The following is an 18,307-nucleotide window of genomic DNA, read 5'->3' on the forward strand; positions in this document are numbered from 1 at the left end:
GGCAACAGCATGTTACAAACTACTGAAACGTTTATGCATTAATTACATGTGGCAGTAAAAGGAAAACTGTTTTATCATAGAAACGAGAGACAACTAAAAAATGTTCATTTGTCGGATTTGAATTCAGGAGGTCAAAATCATTAAGAAATGGCTCATTTCATAACTGAACCTGACAACGTTTGAAAATATGTAGAATTATAAAAAAAAAAAAAATTGCTATTCTTACTTGGATTTTCAAAGCAAGTACACCAGCCTCATCAGTTCTAGGAGATTTATTCAATAATATATGCAGCTTGTATTATGAAAACTGGTTACAGAACTGTTTTTTTTTGTTTGTGACTGAAGCCATAATTAATACGGTACTTTTTTTTTTTTTTTTTTTTTTTTTTCCTTTTTAGAAACAGCTGTAAAGTGCAGAGTTATGAAGGATCAAGTTTGGTGTTAGATGTTTGCACTCAGGTGGGTAAGCCTAATATCTCGGGAGTTAGGTTAATTTATTTGTTGCAGGTTAATAAACTTTCCAAAGCTGCCCGACCACTGCACTGAAAGTTCAGCTGCTGGGAGGAAATTAATTTTATTTCTCCCAGGAGCCGCCGGCTTTCAGTCATAGATCTGCGTCTGGAATGGCTGCTGTTAGGCCGGGGTCACACTGGCGAGGAATACGGCCAAGTGAGAGGCGCTAAAAGCACGCATTAGACACTGACAAATGATTCTCTATGGGGTACCTCGCACCAGGCGTATATTTCTCATCCGTATTCTACGGTCCGTGCCAATCGCAGCATGCTGCGATTGTCAGCATACTACGGCCGTAATACGCCAATGCAAGTCTATGGTTGCACAAAAAATACGGATTACACACGGACCACACATGTGACTTGCGAGAAATACGCACCAGGTATCTCTTAGCAAAGCCGGCAATTCAGTGCGCTGTACAGTAAACTCACACTGACAGGTTTAATAAAGAAACTAAAGAATAGATATACAGTGGGTACGGAAAGTATTCAGAACCCTTTAAATTTTTCACTCTTTATTTCACTGCAGCCATTTGGTAAATTCAAAAAAGTTCATTTTTTTTCCCCATTAATGTACACTCTGCACCCCATCTTGGCTGAAAAAAAAACAGAAATGTAGAAATTTTAGGAAATTTATTAAAAAAGAAAAACTGAAATATCACATAGTCATAAGTATTCAGACCCTTTGCTCAGTATTGAGTAGAAGCACCTTTTGAGCTAGTACATCCATAAGTCTTCTTGGAAATGATGCCATAAGGTTTTCACACCTGGATTTGGGGATCCTTTGCCATTCTTCCTTGCAGATCCTCTCCAGTTCCATCAGGCTGGATGATGAACGTTGGTGCACAGCCATTTTCAGGTCTCTCTAGAGATGCTAATTTGGTTTTAGGTTGGGGCTCTGGCTGGGCCAGTCAAGAATGGTCAGAGTTGTTCTGAAGCCACTCCTTTGTTATTTTAGCTGTGTGCTTAGGGTCATTGTCTTGTAGGAAGGTGAACCTTTGGCCAAGTCTGAGGTCCAGAGCACTGTGGAAGAAGTTTTCATCCAGGATATATTTGCACTTAGCTGCATTCATGTTTCCTTCAATTGCAACCAGTCGTCCTGTCCCTGCAGCTGAAAAACACCCCTATAGCATGATGCTGCCACCACCATGTTTTACTATTGGGATTGTATTGGGCAGGTGATGAGCAGTGCCTGTTTTTCTCCACACATACCAATTAGAATTATCACCAGAAAGTTCTATCTTCATCTCGTCAGATCAGATCTTATTTCTCAGTCTGGAAGTCCTTAATGTGTTTTTTAGCAAACTCTATGCGGGCTTTCATATGTCTTGCACAGAGAAGAGGCTTCCATCGGGCCACTCTGCTATAAAGGCCCAACTGGTGGAGGGCTGCAGTGATAGTTGACTTTGTGGAACTTTCTCCTATCTCCCTACTGCAACTGTGGAGCTCAGACAGATTGATCTTGGGGTTCTTCTTTACCTCTCTTACCAAGGCTCTTTTCCCATGATTGCTCAGTTTGGCTGGATGACCAGGTCTAGGAAGACTTCTGGTGGTCCCAAACTTTTCCATTTAAGGATTATGGAGGCCACTGTGTTCTTAGGAACCTTGAGTACTGCAGAAATTCTTTTATAACCTTGGCCAGATCTGTGCCTTGTCACAATTCTGTCTCTGAGCTCCTTGGCCAGTTCCTTTGATTTTCATTTGGTCTTAAGGTACTGTCACACTTAGCGATGTACCAGCGATCCCGACCAGCGATATGACGCGGTCAGGATCGCTGGTACATCGCTAAGTGGTCGCTAGTGAGCTGCCACACAGGCAGACCTCACTAGCGACATCGCTGGGGACGGGGGTCGCTACTTACCTGTCACACCAGGCGATCCTGCGTCCTCCCGCCCGGCTCCACGCGTCGCTCGTCCTCACAGCAGGAAGCGCCGCAGGAAGTGACCGACGAGAAACAGTCCTGAACGTTCTCGCGCGATCAGCGATAACCAGCGGGGGAGCCGGTCGTAGGTAAGTATCAGACACAGCGATATCGCTAGCAATATCGCTATAACGTCACAAGTTATAGCGATATTGCTAGCGATATCTCTTAGTGTGACATGCCCTTTACATGCACTGTGAGCTGTGAGGTCTTATATAGACAGGTGTGTGCCTTTCCAAATCAAGTTCTATCAGTTTAATTAAACACAGCTGGACTCCAATGAAGGAGTAGAACCATCTCAAGGAGAATCACAAAGAAATGGACAGCATGTGACTTAAATAGGAGTGTCTGGGCAAAGGGTCTGAATACTTATGACCATGTGATATTTTGTTTTTTCTTTTTTAATAAATTTGTAAACATTTCTACATTTCTGCTTTTTTCTGTCAAGATTGGGTGCAGAGTGTGTACATTAATGAGAAAAAATGAACTTTTTTTGAATTTACCAAATAACTGCAATGAAACAGAGTGAAAAATGTATAGGGGTCTGAATACTTTCTGTACCCACTGTATACACATAGAATACATAGAATGAAAATATATATATACACACACATTCTATGAGTCTATCTATTCTTTGGTTTCTGTTAGAAACCCTGTCGTAGGGCTCCATTATATGTCCATTTTGCAAGCCTGCGAGAAAAACTCGCCATACGGATTACATACGGATGCTTACATGTGCAAAATACATGACCACACCTTGCTTACAGATGACATACGGAGCACTGTTTAGGGGCCATTCATCCGTATTACGCATGTAAATTACTGACCGTATTTTGCGTTGGTTAGTGTGACCCCGGTCTTACAATTCAGTACACAGTGAGTGGCGGCTGTAAGGACGCACTACACTTTGACAGCTCACTCTGCAGCACATCTGTGCAGAACAAGCTGTCCGTGTGCCGGGGTATGCTTACAGCCGCCACTTGTTTTTTTTTTTTTTATTTTAATCAGATGATTTTTATTCAGCAAAAAAATGTTAACAATTACAACATATACCAAATAGTATACAATTGGGCATTTAAAAAATTATATTCCTTTTTTGAAAACTGTTGAAGAAACACCCTATTTTGCATATGCAAAATGCCCGTACCCTCATTCATACATCTCGGACATCCAGATGTACTTCTCACCCCAACCCTGTGAAGAAACTCAGGTGACCTGTAAGCTTTGTGAATGATATACAATTGCGATAACCGCCCGGGCTCACTTAGTGACAATTTCGGAACGTATTCTAATATAGACTCCCAAACTTCATCATCCAATCCCGCAATTCCTCCTCCCATTTGTCCCGTGCAAGGATAGGATGCCACAACAAAAAGGTATGTAGCAGGTTCTCGTATAACGTGGAAATAACCCCTCTCGTGGTCCCGTCCATAAAAGTATAGTCTAACACAATATCTTTCTGGACCCCTAGACCACTTACCCGCCTCTGCTGCTTCTAGGCATGCTGGACCTCATATAAAGAAACCGATCTGTACCTGGAACCCGAAATTCTTCTTGCAAGGATTCAAACTACTTCAGCTCCTGATTCATAAGTATCTGTGATATATAGCATATCCCCCTACATGACCAATCCCTCTGTTCCCCCAGTTTATAAAATTCACCCAAATTCTCATTCAACCAAATAGGAGTATAAATCGTCATTGCAGAGATCTCTGTATCGTTTTAATCTTAGACCATGTCTTCTGGACCAAACCCAGGGTGGGGAATTTCCTACCCATCCCACCAAAACTCCTATCCTCCAACCCTTGCACTAAAGGGGCCCTCCGCACCACATACTCAAGCATTGCCTGCACTGAACTCCCACCGCCCCTTGATACCAATCCTCTGATATGTTGGCCCTGGGACGCCAAGAAATAAATCCAAGGATTGGGCAAAACAGCCGCCACTTGTAGTGCTGAAGCCGATCTGTGCACTATGTAAGGCAGCGCTTATTGTCAGTGCTGGGGACACTCACTTGGCAGCGGATTCACGTCACACAGGAACACGTTCCACTTAAACAGTCCATGTGGTTTATTAAACAGCAAAAACAATGTTGGGCAACACAAAAAATACAGTCTTGCATCAGACAGATTAATCCTTAATGATCGTAGTAGAGCTCCGCTCTCTCAGTTCATTAGTGTCCATAGAACATCATGGGCACCAAAAGTTATATCCCCATGTCTTGGGTTACCTCGCAGGAGCTCCGGCTCCAGATGCCAACTCTTTGTTAGTCCTCTCTCTCAGGGAAGCTGCCGAACTGGGATCACCGTCCAAGACAACGCCTTGCTCACCAGGCCACCTGACAGTCCAGATCCACAGACGGACAGTAGCTCAACCCAATGCAGTGCCGTCACAGACTCTGCTAACACACGTGGCTGGTCCGGGTGTTGTTCCGGGATCCGACCCTCCTCCTTGGGTCTCCCAACACACCGGCCTCACCAGGTCCAGGGCCTCAGCGGGTGCTATTCAGGACGTCCGTCCCATCCTGAGACCGTCCAACACTCACGCCTCACCGGGTGCTATTCAGGGATCCGTCCCTACTCCCAGGGACTCCCAACACACCGGCCTCACCAGGTCCAAGGTCGCAGCAGGTGCTATTCAGGAAGGCAGCACACCTTCCAACATCTAGACCCTCCAGGACCTTCCACCCTGAACAATTCAGGCACACACTCTCCATGTGACCAGACCTCAGGCACATTATATGGTACGTAGCCACACCCACAGGTGAGGTATGGATCACATGGTCATGACCTCACTACAGGTCCTATTCCACACACATACAGGCTTTACATTGGGCATTCAGGCACATACCCCTGGGTGGGTTTGTAGGTGACTTGTCCCACCCATCTCACCAGCCACCTGGAAGCTCTCCCTATTACACTGCAGCAAACCCTCAGCAGTACCTCTGCAGATCAACACATGTTCCAGCTTCCATCACAAGGCACCCATCCTTGTGATACATATCGGCCAGTCAAAACCCTGCCGCTCACCATTTCCCCATCACAATAAAGGAAACACCTGCATGCATGTCCTGGGAAGCCCATACAGTGCCCCCTAGCTGTCATAGGGGGTCACTGCATCACAACGCCTTTTTGACTGAAAACTGGTGGCTCCTGGGAGGAATAAAGTTAATTTCCTACCAGTAGCTGGGATTTCAGTGCACTGGGTGGGCAGTTTTGTAACTCTATTATCCTGCAGATTACTGTATCTGTAGGCTAATAGTGTGTGGGGACATGGAAGGTTCCCTGTAAAAGGTTATTTCCATCATTAAGTTATCACATATCCAAAGCGTAGGCAATATCTTGCAGTTCAGTGGAGGTGCGACCACCCGGATCCCCTCCAATTTCAAAAAAGGGGCTATGGAATGCCCAGTCAAAATCCATTCTCTATGGGACTGCAGAAAAAGGCAAGTACTGTATTTCTCTATCTCCGTCATTCCCATATACTTGAAATGGGGCGTAAGGATGCAGTTTTGCTGGGAATAAAAATTGGGGGCTAGAGACCGCTCCCTGTTCTAGGTGTCCTAATAGTGGAAACTGCAACAGTCAGAAAGGTATTACTTCTAAGTGATACATTTTCATCTTGAGACAACTTGGCAGATGTTCTTAGTAAATTGTAATGAAAATACATAAAATGCTCATTGAAGCATAATCCACTATCCATAGGGTGAGGGATAACGTACTAATTACCAGGGGTCCAACTGGTGGGGCCTCCAGTGATGCTAAGAACGGGACTCTGGAAGCAGACTTTCTCCGGCCGTCCTATAGACAGTGAATGGCGTGGAGTCCATCCAGTAATTGAACCATCAATACTCCATACCGGGCAGATGCTGCAAAAGCTAATATAATGTCAAATCCATTGTAAACTGAAATTTTTCCTTTTTTTTTTTTTTTTTTTTTTTTCGCACAGCAAGAAGATGGTTCTCCCAGCATGGAGAAGCGAGAAGGTCATGCTACAGATGAGGAAAAGCTGGCGTCTGTTCCAGCACCTAAGCCAATGTGCACTGGGGTTAAAAGTCAACAGGAGGAAGAGCAAGAATTTTTTGAGTGCCCCAATGACTCCACATCAGGTATTTACTCTGGATTTTGTTTTCATTTTGCTCAGTTTTATTACTGCAGTGTTTGCCCATTTGTAACAGCTGCTTTACTGTTTGTTTCCAGGATTAGGAAAGCAATCATCTCTGGAGGTGTCTGAACCTTCACCTCAGGTGAGCATCTATGGAGAAGGTGATACATATTAGAATTCTTTAGTGAGAAGAATCAGACCTCAAGGTGCAGGAATTATGACTTTTTTTATTCTATCATGACATACCGTATATACCCCAATATAAGTAGACCCGAGTATAAGCCAAGGCACCGAACACAAAAAAAGGGAAAACATATTGAGTCAAGTATAAGCTTGGTATACGTTGTCCCCTCATCCCCATCCTGTTCATGGAATCATCATCCCTATCCTGGTATGCATGGGCCCCTCATCCCAATCCTGGTATGCATGGCTCCTCATCCCTATCTTGGTATGCATGGCTCCTCATCCCTATCCTGGTATGCATGGCCTCCTCATCCCTATCCTGGTATGCATGGCCTCCTCATCCCTATCCTGGTATGCATGGCCTCCTCATCCCTATCCTGGTATGCATGGCCTCCTCATCCCTATCCTGGTATGCATGGCCTCCTCATCCCTATCCTGGTATGCATGGCCTCCTCATCCCTATCCTGGTATGCATGGCCTCCTCATCCCTATCCTGGTATGCATGGCCTCCTCATCCCTATCCTGGTATGCATGGCCTCCTCATCCCTATCCTGGTATGCATGGCCTCCTCATCCCTATCCTGGTATGCATGGCCTCCTCATCCCTATCCTGGTATGCATGGCCTCCTCATCCCTATCCTGGTATGCATGGCCTCCTCATCCCTATCCTGGTATGCATGGCCTCCTCATCCCTATCCTGGTATGCATGGCCTCCTCATCCCCCTATCCTGGTATGCATGGCTCCTCATCCCCCTATCCTGGTATGCATGGCTCCTCATCCCCCTATCCTGGTATGCATGGCTCCTCATCCCCCTATCCTGGTATGCATGGCCTCCTCATCCCTATCCTGGTATGCATGGCCTCCTCATCCCTATCCTGGTATGCATGGCTCCTCATCCCGCTATCCTGGTCTGCATGGGCCCCTCATCTCTATCCTTGTATGCATGGCTCCTCATCTCTAGCCTGGTGTGCATGGTCTCCTTATCGCCATTCCTGTATGCATGGCCACGGGTTGCTGGTCTTCTTCTCCTTGTTCCTGCTATTCTTCTGACCATGATGTCCTTCTCCAGTGAGTGCTCTCATCGTATGATGTGTCCAAAGTAGACACGTTGTAGCTTGGTGATTATTGCTTCGAGGGACATGTCTGGCTTGATTTGTTTGTTCTTCTGTCCATCCATAGTATTGATAACATCCTTCTCCAGCAACACCTTTTGAAGGTGTAGATTCTTCTGTCTTGTTTCTTTTATTGTCCAGGTTTCACATCCATATGTTACAGAAAAAAACAGACTATGTACGAGCCGTGTCTTTGTCGACAGTGAAATGTTCCCCGATTTGAAGACCTTGTCCAGTGAATTCCTTGTTGATTTATCTATAGCTATTCTCAGATTGACTTCTGGAGACTATATTTTCTTTAAAACTTAGAGGGGTCTAAGGACAGAGCGTTGGGAAATTAATGTGTTTGACACTGCCCTCTAGTGGATACATAGGATTGCACTTGATTTACTTTTTAAATAGTTTGTCCATCTTCTGACGAGTTACTTTTTAAGACATATAATGCCTTTTCATAAATATCTATTTTTTTAAGGTCTAACCACTTTTGTAATTTGCTTTATCTATTTTTTTTCTTGCTTTTATTTCACGTGACATTTTGTTTGAGGGGAGTCTCAAGCAGAACGTCACAGGAAGATGGCCTGCAGTCACTTCTCTGCAGTTTCTTTCAACCCCCCCTAAAACAGGACGTCATCAGCAGGAGGCGCTGCATTCCCTTATCATAGCTTCTGTCACCATCGCCCACCGTAGGATGTCCGGAATCAATTGTGGTGATGAGGGCAAGAAGAAGTTACTACAGTTTGTGTTCCTGCCACCACACAACTTCTGTCACAGCCGATTTTTGTCCACAGCCTTTTTCACTGAAACAAAATGTCATCAGGGGTTGGCGCTGTAAGCAGGGTGAGTGACCGTATTCGCGGCCCTGATAACTATGCGATTCAGAGTGGTGATGAAAGCTGTGTTGTGGCACTGCAATCACTTGCCTAGCTTATATCGCCGCCCCCTGGTGACATCTAGTTTGTGAATGAATCAGCAGGTACAAAAGCTGTCTGGTACTGGGGACTAAAGATGTGGGACAATTGGGACAGAAGAAGTGTGGCAGCAGTGAAAGAAGTTCCTTACAACCATCACCATGATTGATTTGGGACATCATCAGGGGATGGTGGTGACAGAAGCTGTGGAAAGTGACCGCAGAACCACCCCCCGATGACATCATCTTTTCAGGGCAGCATGACAGACGCTGTGGAGCAGTGAATGCAAGGCCATCCTCCTGCGAGATCCTATTTGCGACTTCAGTCAAATGAAAAGTCACATGATATAGGGATTAACTATATAAGGATTACAGATGGCCGATCCCGAACAGTAAAGTTCAGCGTCCGTACCGAAAACCTACTGTTCGGGCACGGACACCGAACACGGACTTCACCTGGAAGTTCGTGTTACTGTTTGGGTTCGGCTGCCTGAACACCAGGTGTTTGTCGCGCTGTCATGTGCATGGGAGCAAGGCAAACACCGCTTCTGATCGGCAGTGAAATCATCCCCGCCGGTCAGAGATTCGCAGTTCCCACACTGTCAAATGACAGCGTGAGCGCTCTGCTGTGATTGGAGGTATAAAGCTTGCCTCCAGTCACTGGTGTCACCTGATGGGACTACTGATCCCATCATTTGACACCTGCAGCCGCTAATAACAGCAAGCGGAGGATGGGAGTATTCATCAGCCGCTCCAGCACTGTAAATAAATTATTAAAAAAATAAAACCGGCGTGAGCTCCCCTGTATTTTTGCTAACCAGCCAGACAAAATTCACAGCTGGGGGCTGCAACCCTCAGCTGTCATCTTCAGCAAGGCTGGTTATCAAGAATGCAGGAGACCCCATGCTGTTTTTTTAATTATTTAAATATATAATTTTAAAAAAACAGCGTGGGGTCCCCCCATTTTTGACAACCAGCCTTGCTAAAGCAGACAGCTGGGGGCTGGTATTCACAGGCTGGTAAGGGTCCATGGATATTGCCCCCCCCTCCCCCCAGTATAAAAATAGCAGCCCACAGCTGCAAAGAAAAGACACATCCAATATATAATTACCTTGTAAAGTCTTCACTTCCTGTTCCGTCCAGATGTCTCCGGTCCCAGAATTCCAAGGGGCGGAAGTTCACCGACTGCCATATTGGGACACCCAAGTGATGGGTGTCTCAATATGGAAACTGCTGGTGATACCAGCCCCTTGCGCGGTACCACCAGTGGAACACCGTCGCACCAGACACACACAGGAGGAGCGCATGCGCAGTTTTAATGTGACCGCCGCTATCTGTCTGCACAAAGATGGAGGTGGTCTGATTTACTGCACCTGCGTTAACTCAGTGCAGTGAATCATTCGGCTGATCCCGGCGGCAGATGCGCAACGTGTCTATAGGCAGAGGAAGCCGGTCACATTAAAGGGGTTTTCCCATGAACGAAAGTTCATTTTAAAAATTGTCTTTCTGACCATGTACGGCACATACCACATCTCCTGGGCAGGGGAGGGAGCAAAAGACAATACTGACATTACAGCAGGGGATCACAGAGGATTCATTTTGTGAGGTAAAATATTTCACTGACTGTTTTTAAACAATATTTTACCTCACAAAAAGTATCCTCTGCGATCTCCTACTGTAATGTCAGCACATGGGGAAACAGAGAGTGGATAGGTGGGTAAGCACATGGGGGGGGGGGGGGGTGAGATTCTCAATGCTGCAAATCTTGACTCGTTTCGACCTTAAGTCTTACTCATGATCTGAGTAAGACTTAAGGATGAAACGCATCGATCTCTTTGACTGATGTGCCAGTGCATGGTATGCACATTTTTTTTGCATTTTTTTAAAAGGTTGTGTTATAAAGATATTTAATGTTTTAGCCACCTCTGTTTCCAGCTGGATCACTTCCTCCCTTTTTTTTTTCTAATTCCAGCAAAGCCCTCGTTCTTCTGTAATAAATGTTATAAAAGTAAAATAAAAAAACAACAATATACCATACCTGTTCATCGTTCTGTCCCATGCCGTAATCCATGTCTGGGGGAGAAACAGTTTTCAACCTGGACTGTGCCAAGATGCGACCGTCCAGAATGAAACTGATCTGGTCCCCACATAATAATGCAGACCACTGAGCTTCTTACAAATTAAAATGCCTCCTTTGCGCACTTTTAGATGGTAAGCTCAGCTCCCTACAACCCCCCTCACACTGTATGCAGCATGGCCTGCTCCTGTGACCTGGAGCTGCTGGCACAGGAAAGAGCCATAGAAAGCCTGATTCTTCAGAAGGAAGATAGTTCTCTTCTCCTTACGTTCCGTACTAAACTAAGGACTAGGGTCAGAGCAGAGCCCTTCCTTAAGTTTGAAGCGCATGGCCGGGGTCCGGTCCCCGAGGTTGTATGGATACTGATGGTCCTGCAGCAGAAACGGGGAGGAATAGAAGTCGTCACCACTTTATTCCCACCTAAGACTTGGGGGCACAACAGCAACGTGGGTGAGCCAGGACATGATAGCAAGGAGTCCCCGAAGCAGGCTACATCTGTCTGCCGTACAAGAAGAGTTCTAAGTAACATCAAGAAGAGTTCTAAGTAACATCAAGAAGGAGGAACTTGAGTTTAATACGCAACTACAAGTACTTCAGATTAGGCGCTAGTGTGGAGATGTTCAGAGAAGGCACATGTTGGAGGAGTGCTGGAAAGCTGTACTTCATCTTGCCTGGGAGTTGGCTGAGCCCCTGACCTGGAGGACACGGCACCGAAGCGCGCATCTGTGTGCACCAGACTGTGAGTAAAGCCTTGGAACTACATGCCCTTTTGTCCTCCACTTATTATTGCGCCTTACACCCTGTTCTGCTACATCTACTTCTTTACACCATCTCCCCACTTGCCAACCTCATATACACTGCCCTGGGACTACAGCTCCACCTGTGAGGAGCTAAAACATCATTGCTGCACCACACCATATGTCCCAGAGAAGCAACCCTGCAGCACTGGTCAAACTGACCAGAAACCACAGGTGGCGTCACGAATCATCTCAGCAACTTTATCCCCAACACTCTACCCCTTTTTACATTGACCGCCTGAGGCCACGGACCAGGTCACTGCCACTGTGACATCTCCCATTGAAGTCAACGGGCCCGGCACAGAGTACCCCATGGCCTCTGGGGGTGAGTCACATGGCCACAAGAAGTCCAGTAGCCTCTCACAATATACAGTATGTATGGCCCCATTAGCGCACTCCTTCCTCCATATTGTATGCAGGTTCCATTAATGCACGCCCCCCCCAGTGAGCACTATTGAAATAAAAACATCATATACTCGCCTAACGATGAATCCTGAGGAGTCCGTCGGTAGGACCAAAGTGTGGGTGGAGTAACGTCCTCTTGCCGCCCCGCTCCCCACTTTGTCTGTGTGTCTTCCTGCTTTTCTGTAGACCGCAGGCTTAAATCGACCTCTGATCTACAGATCGTGGAGGCTGAGCGGCACTGCACGGAGATTGTGTCTGCACACGCCGATACAGTTTAGAGTAGATCTGGGTGGTCCCCTTTGAGCGTGGGGCTCGGGGCGACTGCACCCTCTGCCCCCTGGTAGCTACTCTACTGACAGAGCCACATAACAAAATTAAAATGTGCATCTCTCCAGGTGCTTGCCAACTCCATGATGCCCCTAGCCATGGAGGACATTAGGACTAGACTTGTTTGCCCACTGTCTCCATTGCATAATGTTCTTGTCAATTCCCCAGCCCATGCACAATCCTCCCACTACACTCACATCACTGCAGTGGTTCATAGCAGCGGCATTATTAGCGTTTATAGTTTATTAAAAGTACAAAACCCATTTATAATCCATGGAGGGATAAAGGTGTTGTCTCTGCAAACAAGCTGTCATCTGACCACTGTGGGTCCCACTCCTGACACATTAAACATTATATAGTGCCCAGTAAGGTCAATGGGCAACTATGCCATATAGTGCTAACAGAGTACAAGAAAGTGAGAACTGCTACTTTCATTGAGGTCCGCATCAAAACGACCCCCTCCCTCAATAAGTTGTATGCTCTCTTATTTTTCCAAGATTGTAGTGTTATTCCATGATCTAACAGTAGGTGGCAGCAGTTGTATTCCAATATGTGTTGCATAGTAAGTGAAAAGGGCTATTCCCATCTCCAAGGTCATATCCCAATATGTAGTAGGTGTAATAATAATATTAGCAAACACCTCCCATTAGAAATGTAGTACAGTTTTTCTGATTCGCTATGTCTCTTTCCTCATGTGCAGGCATTGCAGGACCTTAAGTAGCCATGGTTACGACTACTAGCAACTAGCTGTCGCTATATCAGTGGCCGTAACCATGGATACCTAAGGTCCTGGAAAGAGACATGGCAAATTAGAAGAACTGTACTACATTTGTAATTGGAGATATTTGCTAATATTATTATTCCACCTATTACATACTGGGATAGGATCTTGGAGATGGGAATTCACTTTAACGCCATACTAAGGTAAAAATATTCTACAAATCCATGTCACATAGGGAAGGTTGAAGATTGAAAAAAATCCACACATGTCCTAAAAATCAGCCAATGACAACACACATCCACGTATATATGTAAAAGATTGTAATCAGCAGGTTACAACATTTTCTCATTATGGATTTTAGTCAGTCATACTAGAGAGTACCAGCGAGGGGCACCAACGAGCCATTCTCATGTCATGCGTTTTATGGTTGCAGATTAGGACAAATTAGAAGACTCAGCAGCATTGTCAGGGACACACTTTAATAAGATGATCCCTGCAAGGTCATTAGGGGACGTAGCTTATCTCAGTGTAGCTTATCTCAGTGTCGCTGTCATGTAGCTTAATAATTTTTTTGTGTATATATATATATGTGTATATATATATGTGTATATATATATGTGTGTATATATATATATATATATATATATATATATATATGTAAAAAAAAATAGGCAGCACTCCAAATTAAATGTGAAAAAAAAAAGTGGATACTTTACGGATCCTCAGGTGACAACGTTTCAACGGTGACCCGTCTTTATCAAGCCTTTAATACATTCCAGAGGTTTTCAATAGGGTTCAGATCTGGCAGCCCAATCTCCAGACCTGAACCCCATTGAAAACCTCTGGAATGTAATCAAGAGGATGATGGATAGTCACAAGCCATCAAACAAAGAACTACTTAAATTTTTGCGCCAGAAGCACAGTGAAAGTCTGGTGGAAAGCATGCCAAGACGCATGAAAGCTGTGTGTGCTGTTTCAGTTTATTCTGATAGACTTTCAGCCTTACATGGACATTTTTTGTAATGGTATATATTTAGTTTATCATCTATTGTATTTGTTATACTTTGCTGCCATCTACTGGCCATTGCTGTATTACACTGTAATATTTTGTTATGGTACTTTCCCATAATACCTCCCATCTGCAAGTGAAGCACATCAGGTTCCGGACACCATAGATGCTGCAGGAGCAGAGTCCGCACTTACTGCAGAGCAAGATGTACGACCCAAACGTGTAACAAGGCTGACACAAAAGGCCAGAGAGAACTTTGAGATTACTAGAGACGACTTCCATGATAACCTAGAACATTTATGGGGCAGAGTTGATCATGATTTAGCAGCTCTTCCACGCTCTCACAATAACGCCGCAGATTTAACCGCCAAATTGAAGAGTTTATCTGCTGCCTATGATCGCTACCAGAGACTGTCTGCAAGGTACATCACATTCCTGAGTAACTGTGACATGGAAGACGCCCCAGCAGAACTAGCTGAAAGGGAAACTCTTCTCCAAGAAAAGACCTCATTAGTACGAGATGCCCAGGATAAAGCAGAACTCCGCATCGCTCACCTCCAAGAAGCCAGGTCACATCGCACAACATCGACCAAAATCACATCTTCGTCTTCCAGCTCATCTCACTCCAGGAAGTCAACATTGTCCGACAAGATACTGGAGATCCGTGCTGCTGCAGAGGAAGCTGGAGTAAAAAGCTCCTTTGCTAAGAGGGAGGATGAAGTGGAAGTAGAAGCCCAAATTGAAGCTCAAAGAAATGAGATGGAGGCTCAAAGAAACAGAATGGAAGCTCAAAGGAAATTAAAAATACTCCAAGCAGAAAGGGAAGAAGCAACAGCCCTTGCTAAACTGAAGGTTCTTGAACAAGCATTTGGGACAAGAAGATAATTCGGATTGTCTTATTCCAGGAGAAATGGAGGACTCAGCTGATCGCACTTCTAACTACGTGCTAAGACATTTAACATCCACCTCCAGTTTCTAACACGGATGAGCCCGCAAGTCAAGAAATGTCGCCACCTACTGCCGACAAGTTAACTTCCAGCACTAACTCACAATTTAGGCCACAGCCAGCAGAACCTATAGAGACTAAACCGCAGTTTAACCCTTATGCCGCATCATTTCGTCCTGATTTGTCGCAGTCATATAAGCCAGGGAACTTACATCCCCTAAGGATACCACAAGTTCATCCTGCAACAATGACCGGGAGATCGGACATGTCTGACTTCGCCAGATACATGATTCGCCGGGAGTTAATAAACATTAGTCTCTCGAAGTTTGATGATCGTGCCGAGAATTATAGAGCCAGGAAATCGACCTTTCAAGCAGTGTTCCAAGACCTTAATTTCACTGGCAAAGAACTGGATTTGCTTGTTAACTGGTTAGGCCCTGAATCAGCAGAGAGCATAAAGACAATAAGGGCAGTTCACGTGGACTATTCAGATGCAGGTCTTATTGCAGCCTGGGAGAGACTGGAAGAAACCTACGGCAGCTCAGAAGCCATAGAATGTGCCTTATTTAAAAGACTGCAAACTTTCCCAAAGATAACTAACAAGGACAATAGAAAACTTCAAGATCTGAGCGACCTGCTAAAGGAAATAGAATTGGCGAAATTAGACCCACGTCTCTCAGGACTGAGCTACCTAGATACTGCTCATGGCGTTAATCCAATAGTGTCCAAGTTGCCACACAGCATGCAGGATAAATGGGTAGACCACAGCTCACGGTATAAAAGGCAGCATGATGTGTCCTTTCCCCCCCCCCTTTCACATTTTTCCAGGTTCATCAGTGACCAAGCTCGGAAGAAGAATGATCCCAGCTTCGACTTCACTGAGCCTACTCCACCAGCATCATCATCATCTACAAGGTATGATAACATTGCCAAACAGAGATTCAAGGAACACCGTATCCATGAGAGAGACTGACGTTCCACTTACTACACCTGCCTTCTCTAAAACAAATAATGTTGCTCCTAAAGTCATGGACAGTAACCGTATGTGCCCTATCCACAGAAGGCCTCACCCACTTAAAGAATGCCATGGATTCAGAGCAAGGACTTTGCAGGAGCGTAAAGATACCCTCAAGGAGCTTGGGATATGTTATAAGTGTTGCGCCTCCTCAGACCACCTCGCTAAGGACTGTAAGGCCGCTATTAAGTGCACCGAATGCAGCAGTGATAAACAAGTCACAGCCTTGCATCCCACGCCATTTCCAAACAACTCGCAACCTTCTGCGACATCCAATCCTGCTCAAAAGCATGGCGGGGAGCCCCAAGTTCCTGATGCAACTGCTGTTTCCTCCTCATGTATTGAGGTATGTGGAGAAGGGACTGTTCCTAAATGCTGTGCCAAGGTATGTCTGGTTAAGGTCTATCCAGAAGGAAAACCCGACAAGGTCTCCAAAATGTATGCCATAATAGATGAGCAAAGTAACCGATCTCTAGCAAGGCCCAAATTCTTTGAGATCTTTAACATAAAGGGACAAACGACTCCATACACCCTCAACACCTGCTCTGGTCATATTGAGACTTCTGGCAGGAGAGCCATTGGGTACATAGTCTCTTCAATCAAGGGAAACTAGCATATACCCTTGCCAACCCTAATTGAATGTGACCAGATACCTGATAACATTGAGGAGATTCCCACTCCGGAAGCCGCGCTTCATCATCACCACTTGAGGCACCTGACTAAAGAAATCCCTCCTCTGGATATGAATGCTGATATTCTGGTCCTACTCGGGAGAGACATTCTGAAGGTCCACAAGGTGTGCCAACAATGTAACGGCCCAGATGATGCTCCATACGCCCAAAGACTCGACCTAGGCTGGGTAATCGTGGGCGATGTATGTTTGGATAGGAGTCACAAGGCATCCGAAGTTAACGCCTGTAAAACATATGTGCTCCAAAATGGTCGCGCAACTCACTTTAAGCCATGCCCTCATCACTACGAAGTGAAAGAAAGGTTCTCTGATTGCATCCAAGAGCCTGATATCATTCCTACTCCATACGGTGATTACTTAGGGAGAACAGTGTTTCACACAACAAAAGTTGACAACAAAGTCGCCTTATCCATAGAAGACAAGGAGTTTCTTAAAATGATGGACAGTGGATTCTTCAAAAACGAATCTGACCGCTGGGTTGCTCCCTTACCCTTCAAGGCTTCAAGGACCAGGCTTCCTAACAATAGAGAACAGGCCTTATCTAGATTCATCTTGTTGCAGAGAACATTGAGGAACAAGTCTGAAATGAAGGAACATTTCATAGCCTTTATGGACAAGATATTTCGCAATGACCACGCAGAGCCAGCTCCACCATTGCAAGCTGATGAAGAATGCTGGTATCTACCTTCCTTTGGAATATATCATCCAAGAAAGCCGAAACAAATCAGAGTGGTGTTCAATTCAAGCGCCAAACATGACGGCGTATCTCTGAATGACGTTCTCCTCACTGGTCCGAACCTGACTAATAACCTGGTGGGAGTGCTCATGAGATTCCGAAAGGAACCGGTCGCCATTACCGCCGACATCGAACAAATGTTCCATTGTTTCGTCGTGCAACAAGATCACACAGAAATTATCTCCGTTTTCTATGGCACCGAGACAACGACTCCAACAAGGAAATGGTCAAATATCGCATGAAGGTGCACGTGTTCGAAAACAGTTCTCCTGCAGTCGCTACATACGGCCAGCGTAGGACCGCCTCCGATGGCGCAGCAGAGTTCGGGAAGGATGCCCAACAGTTCGTTGAAAAGGACTTCTACGTGGACGACTGTCTTAAATCCCTGCCCACAGCGGAAGAAGCCATAGATCTGCTCAAACCGACACAAGGTATGCTTTCTAAAGCTCATTTAAGATTGCATAAAATTGCCTCCAATAGTGCTGTTGTCATGAAGGCCTTTCACTCTGATGATCATGCCTCAGAATTTAGGGACTTGAATCTAGGCACAGACAATCCACCAGTACAGAGAAGCCTAGGCCTGAGGTGGAACTTGCTAAAGGACTCCTTCAGCTTTCAGGTTAGTGGTGCAGAAAAACCATTTACTAAGGCTAGTTTCACACTAGCGTTTATTCGACGCAGCGCACGGCGCCGCTAAGCCCCGCCCCCTGCTGGCTCCCTGCCCGCCCCATCCGGTCATCGCCGCCTACTATCGCACATAGACGCTTGCGATCTGCGCACCCTATCTTTAGCATAGGGTGCGCAGATCGTGCGCTAGTAGGGTGTTGGCGTGCGCTGCGCACTT

General features: G+C 45.6%; 1 protein-coding gene across 4 annotated transcripts in view; it reads left to right on the top strand.

Annotated features, from left to right (window-relative positions):
- TACC1 (transforming acidic coiled-coil containing protein 1) overlaps positions 1 to 18,307 on the top strand; it is a 122,341-nt gene that overhangs the window by 78,918 nt on the left and 25,116 nt on the right. For 3 of the 4 annotated variants that reach the window (XM_073588815.1, XM_073588813.1, XM_073588816.1), the window contains exons 4-6: positions 399 to 459; positions 6,382 to 6,541; positions 6,633 to 6,679. In XM_073588815.1, coding sequence (XP_073444916.1) covers positions 399 to 459; positions 6,382 to 6,541; positions 6,633 to 6,679 — 268 coding nt within the window. The remainder of the gene's footprint in view (positions 1 to 398; positions 460 to 6,381; positions 6,542 to 6,632; positions 6,680 to 18,307) is intronic. The other variant, XM_073588814.1, reaches the window with a different exon arrangement.

This window comes from Dendrobates tinctorius, unplaced genomic scaffold (assembly GCF_039654945.1).
Source record: "Dendrobates tinctorius isolate UK_male_01 unplaced genomic scaffold, ASM3965494v1 ptg000104l, whole genome shotgun sequence".
NCBI classification, from domain to species: domain Eukaryota; kingdom Metazoa; phylum Chordata; class Amphibia; order Anura; family Dendrobatidae; genus Dendrobates; species Dendrobates tinctorius.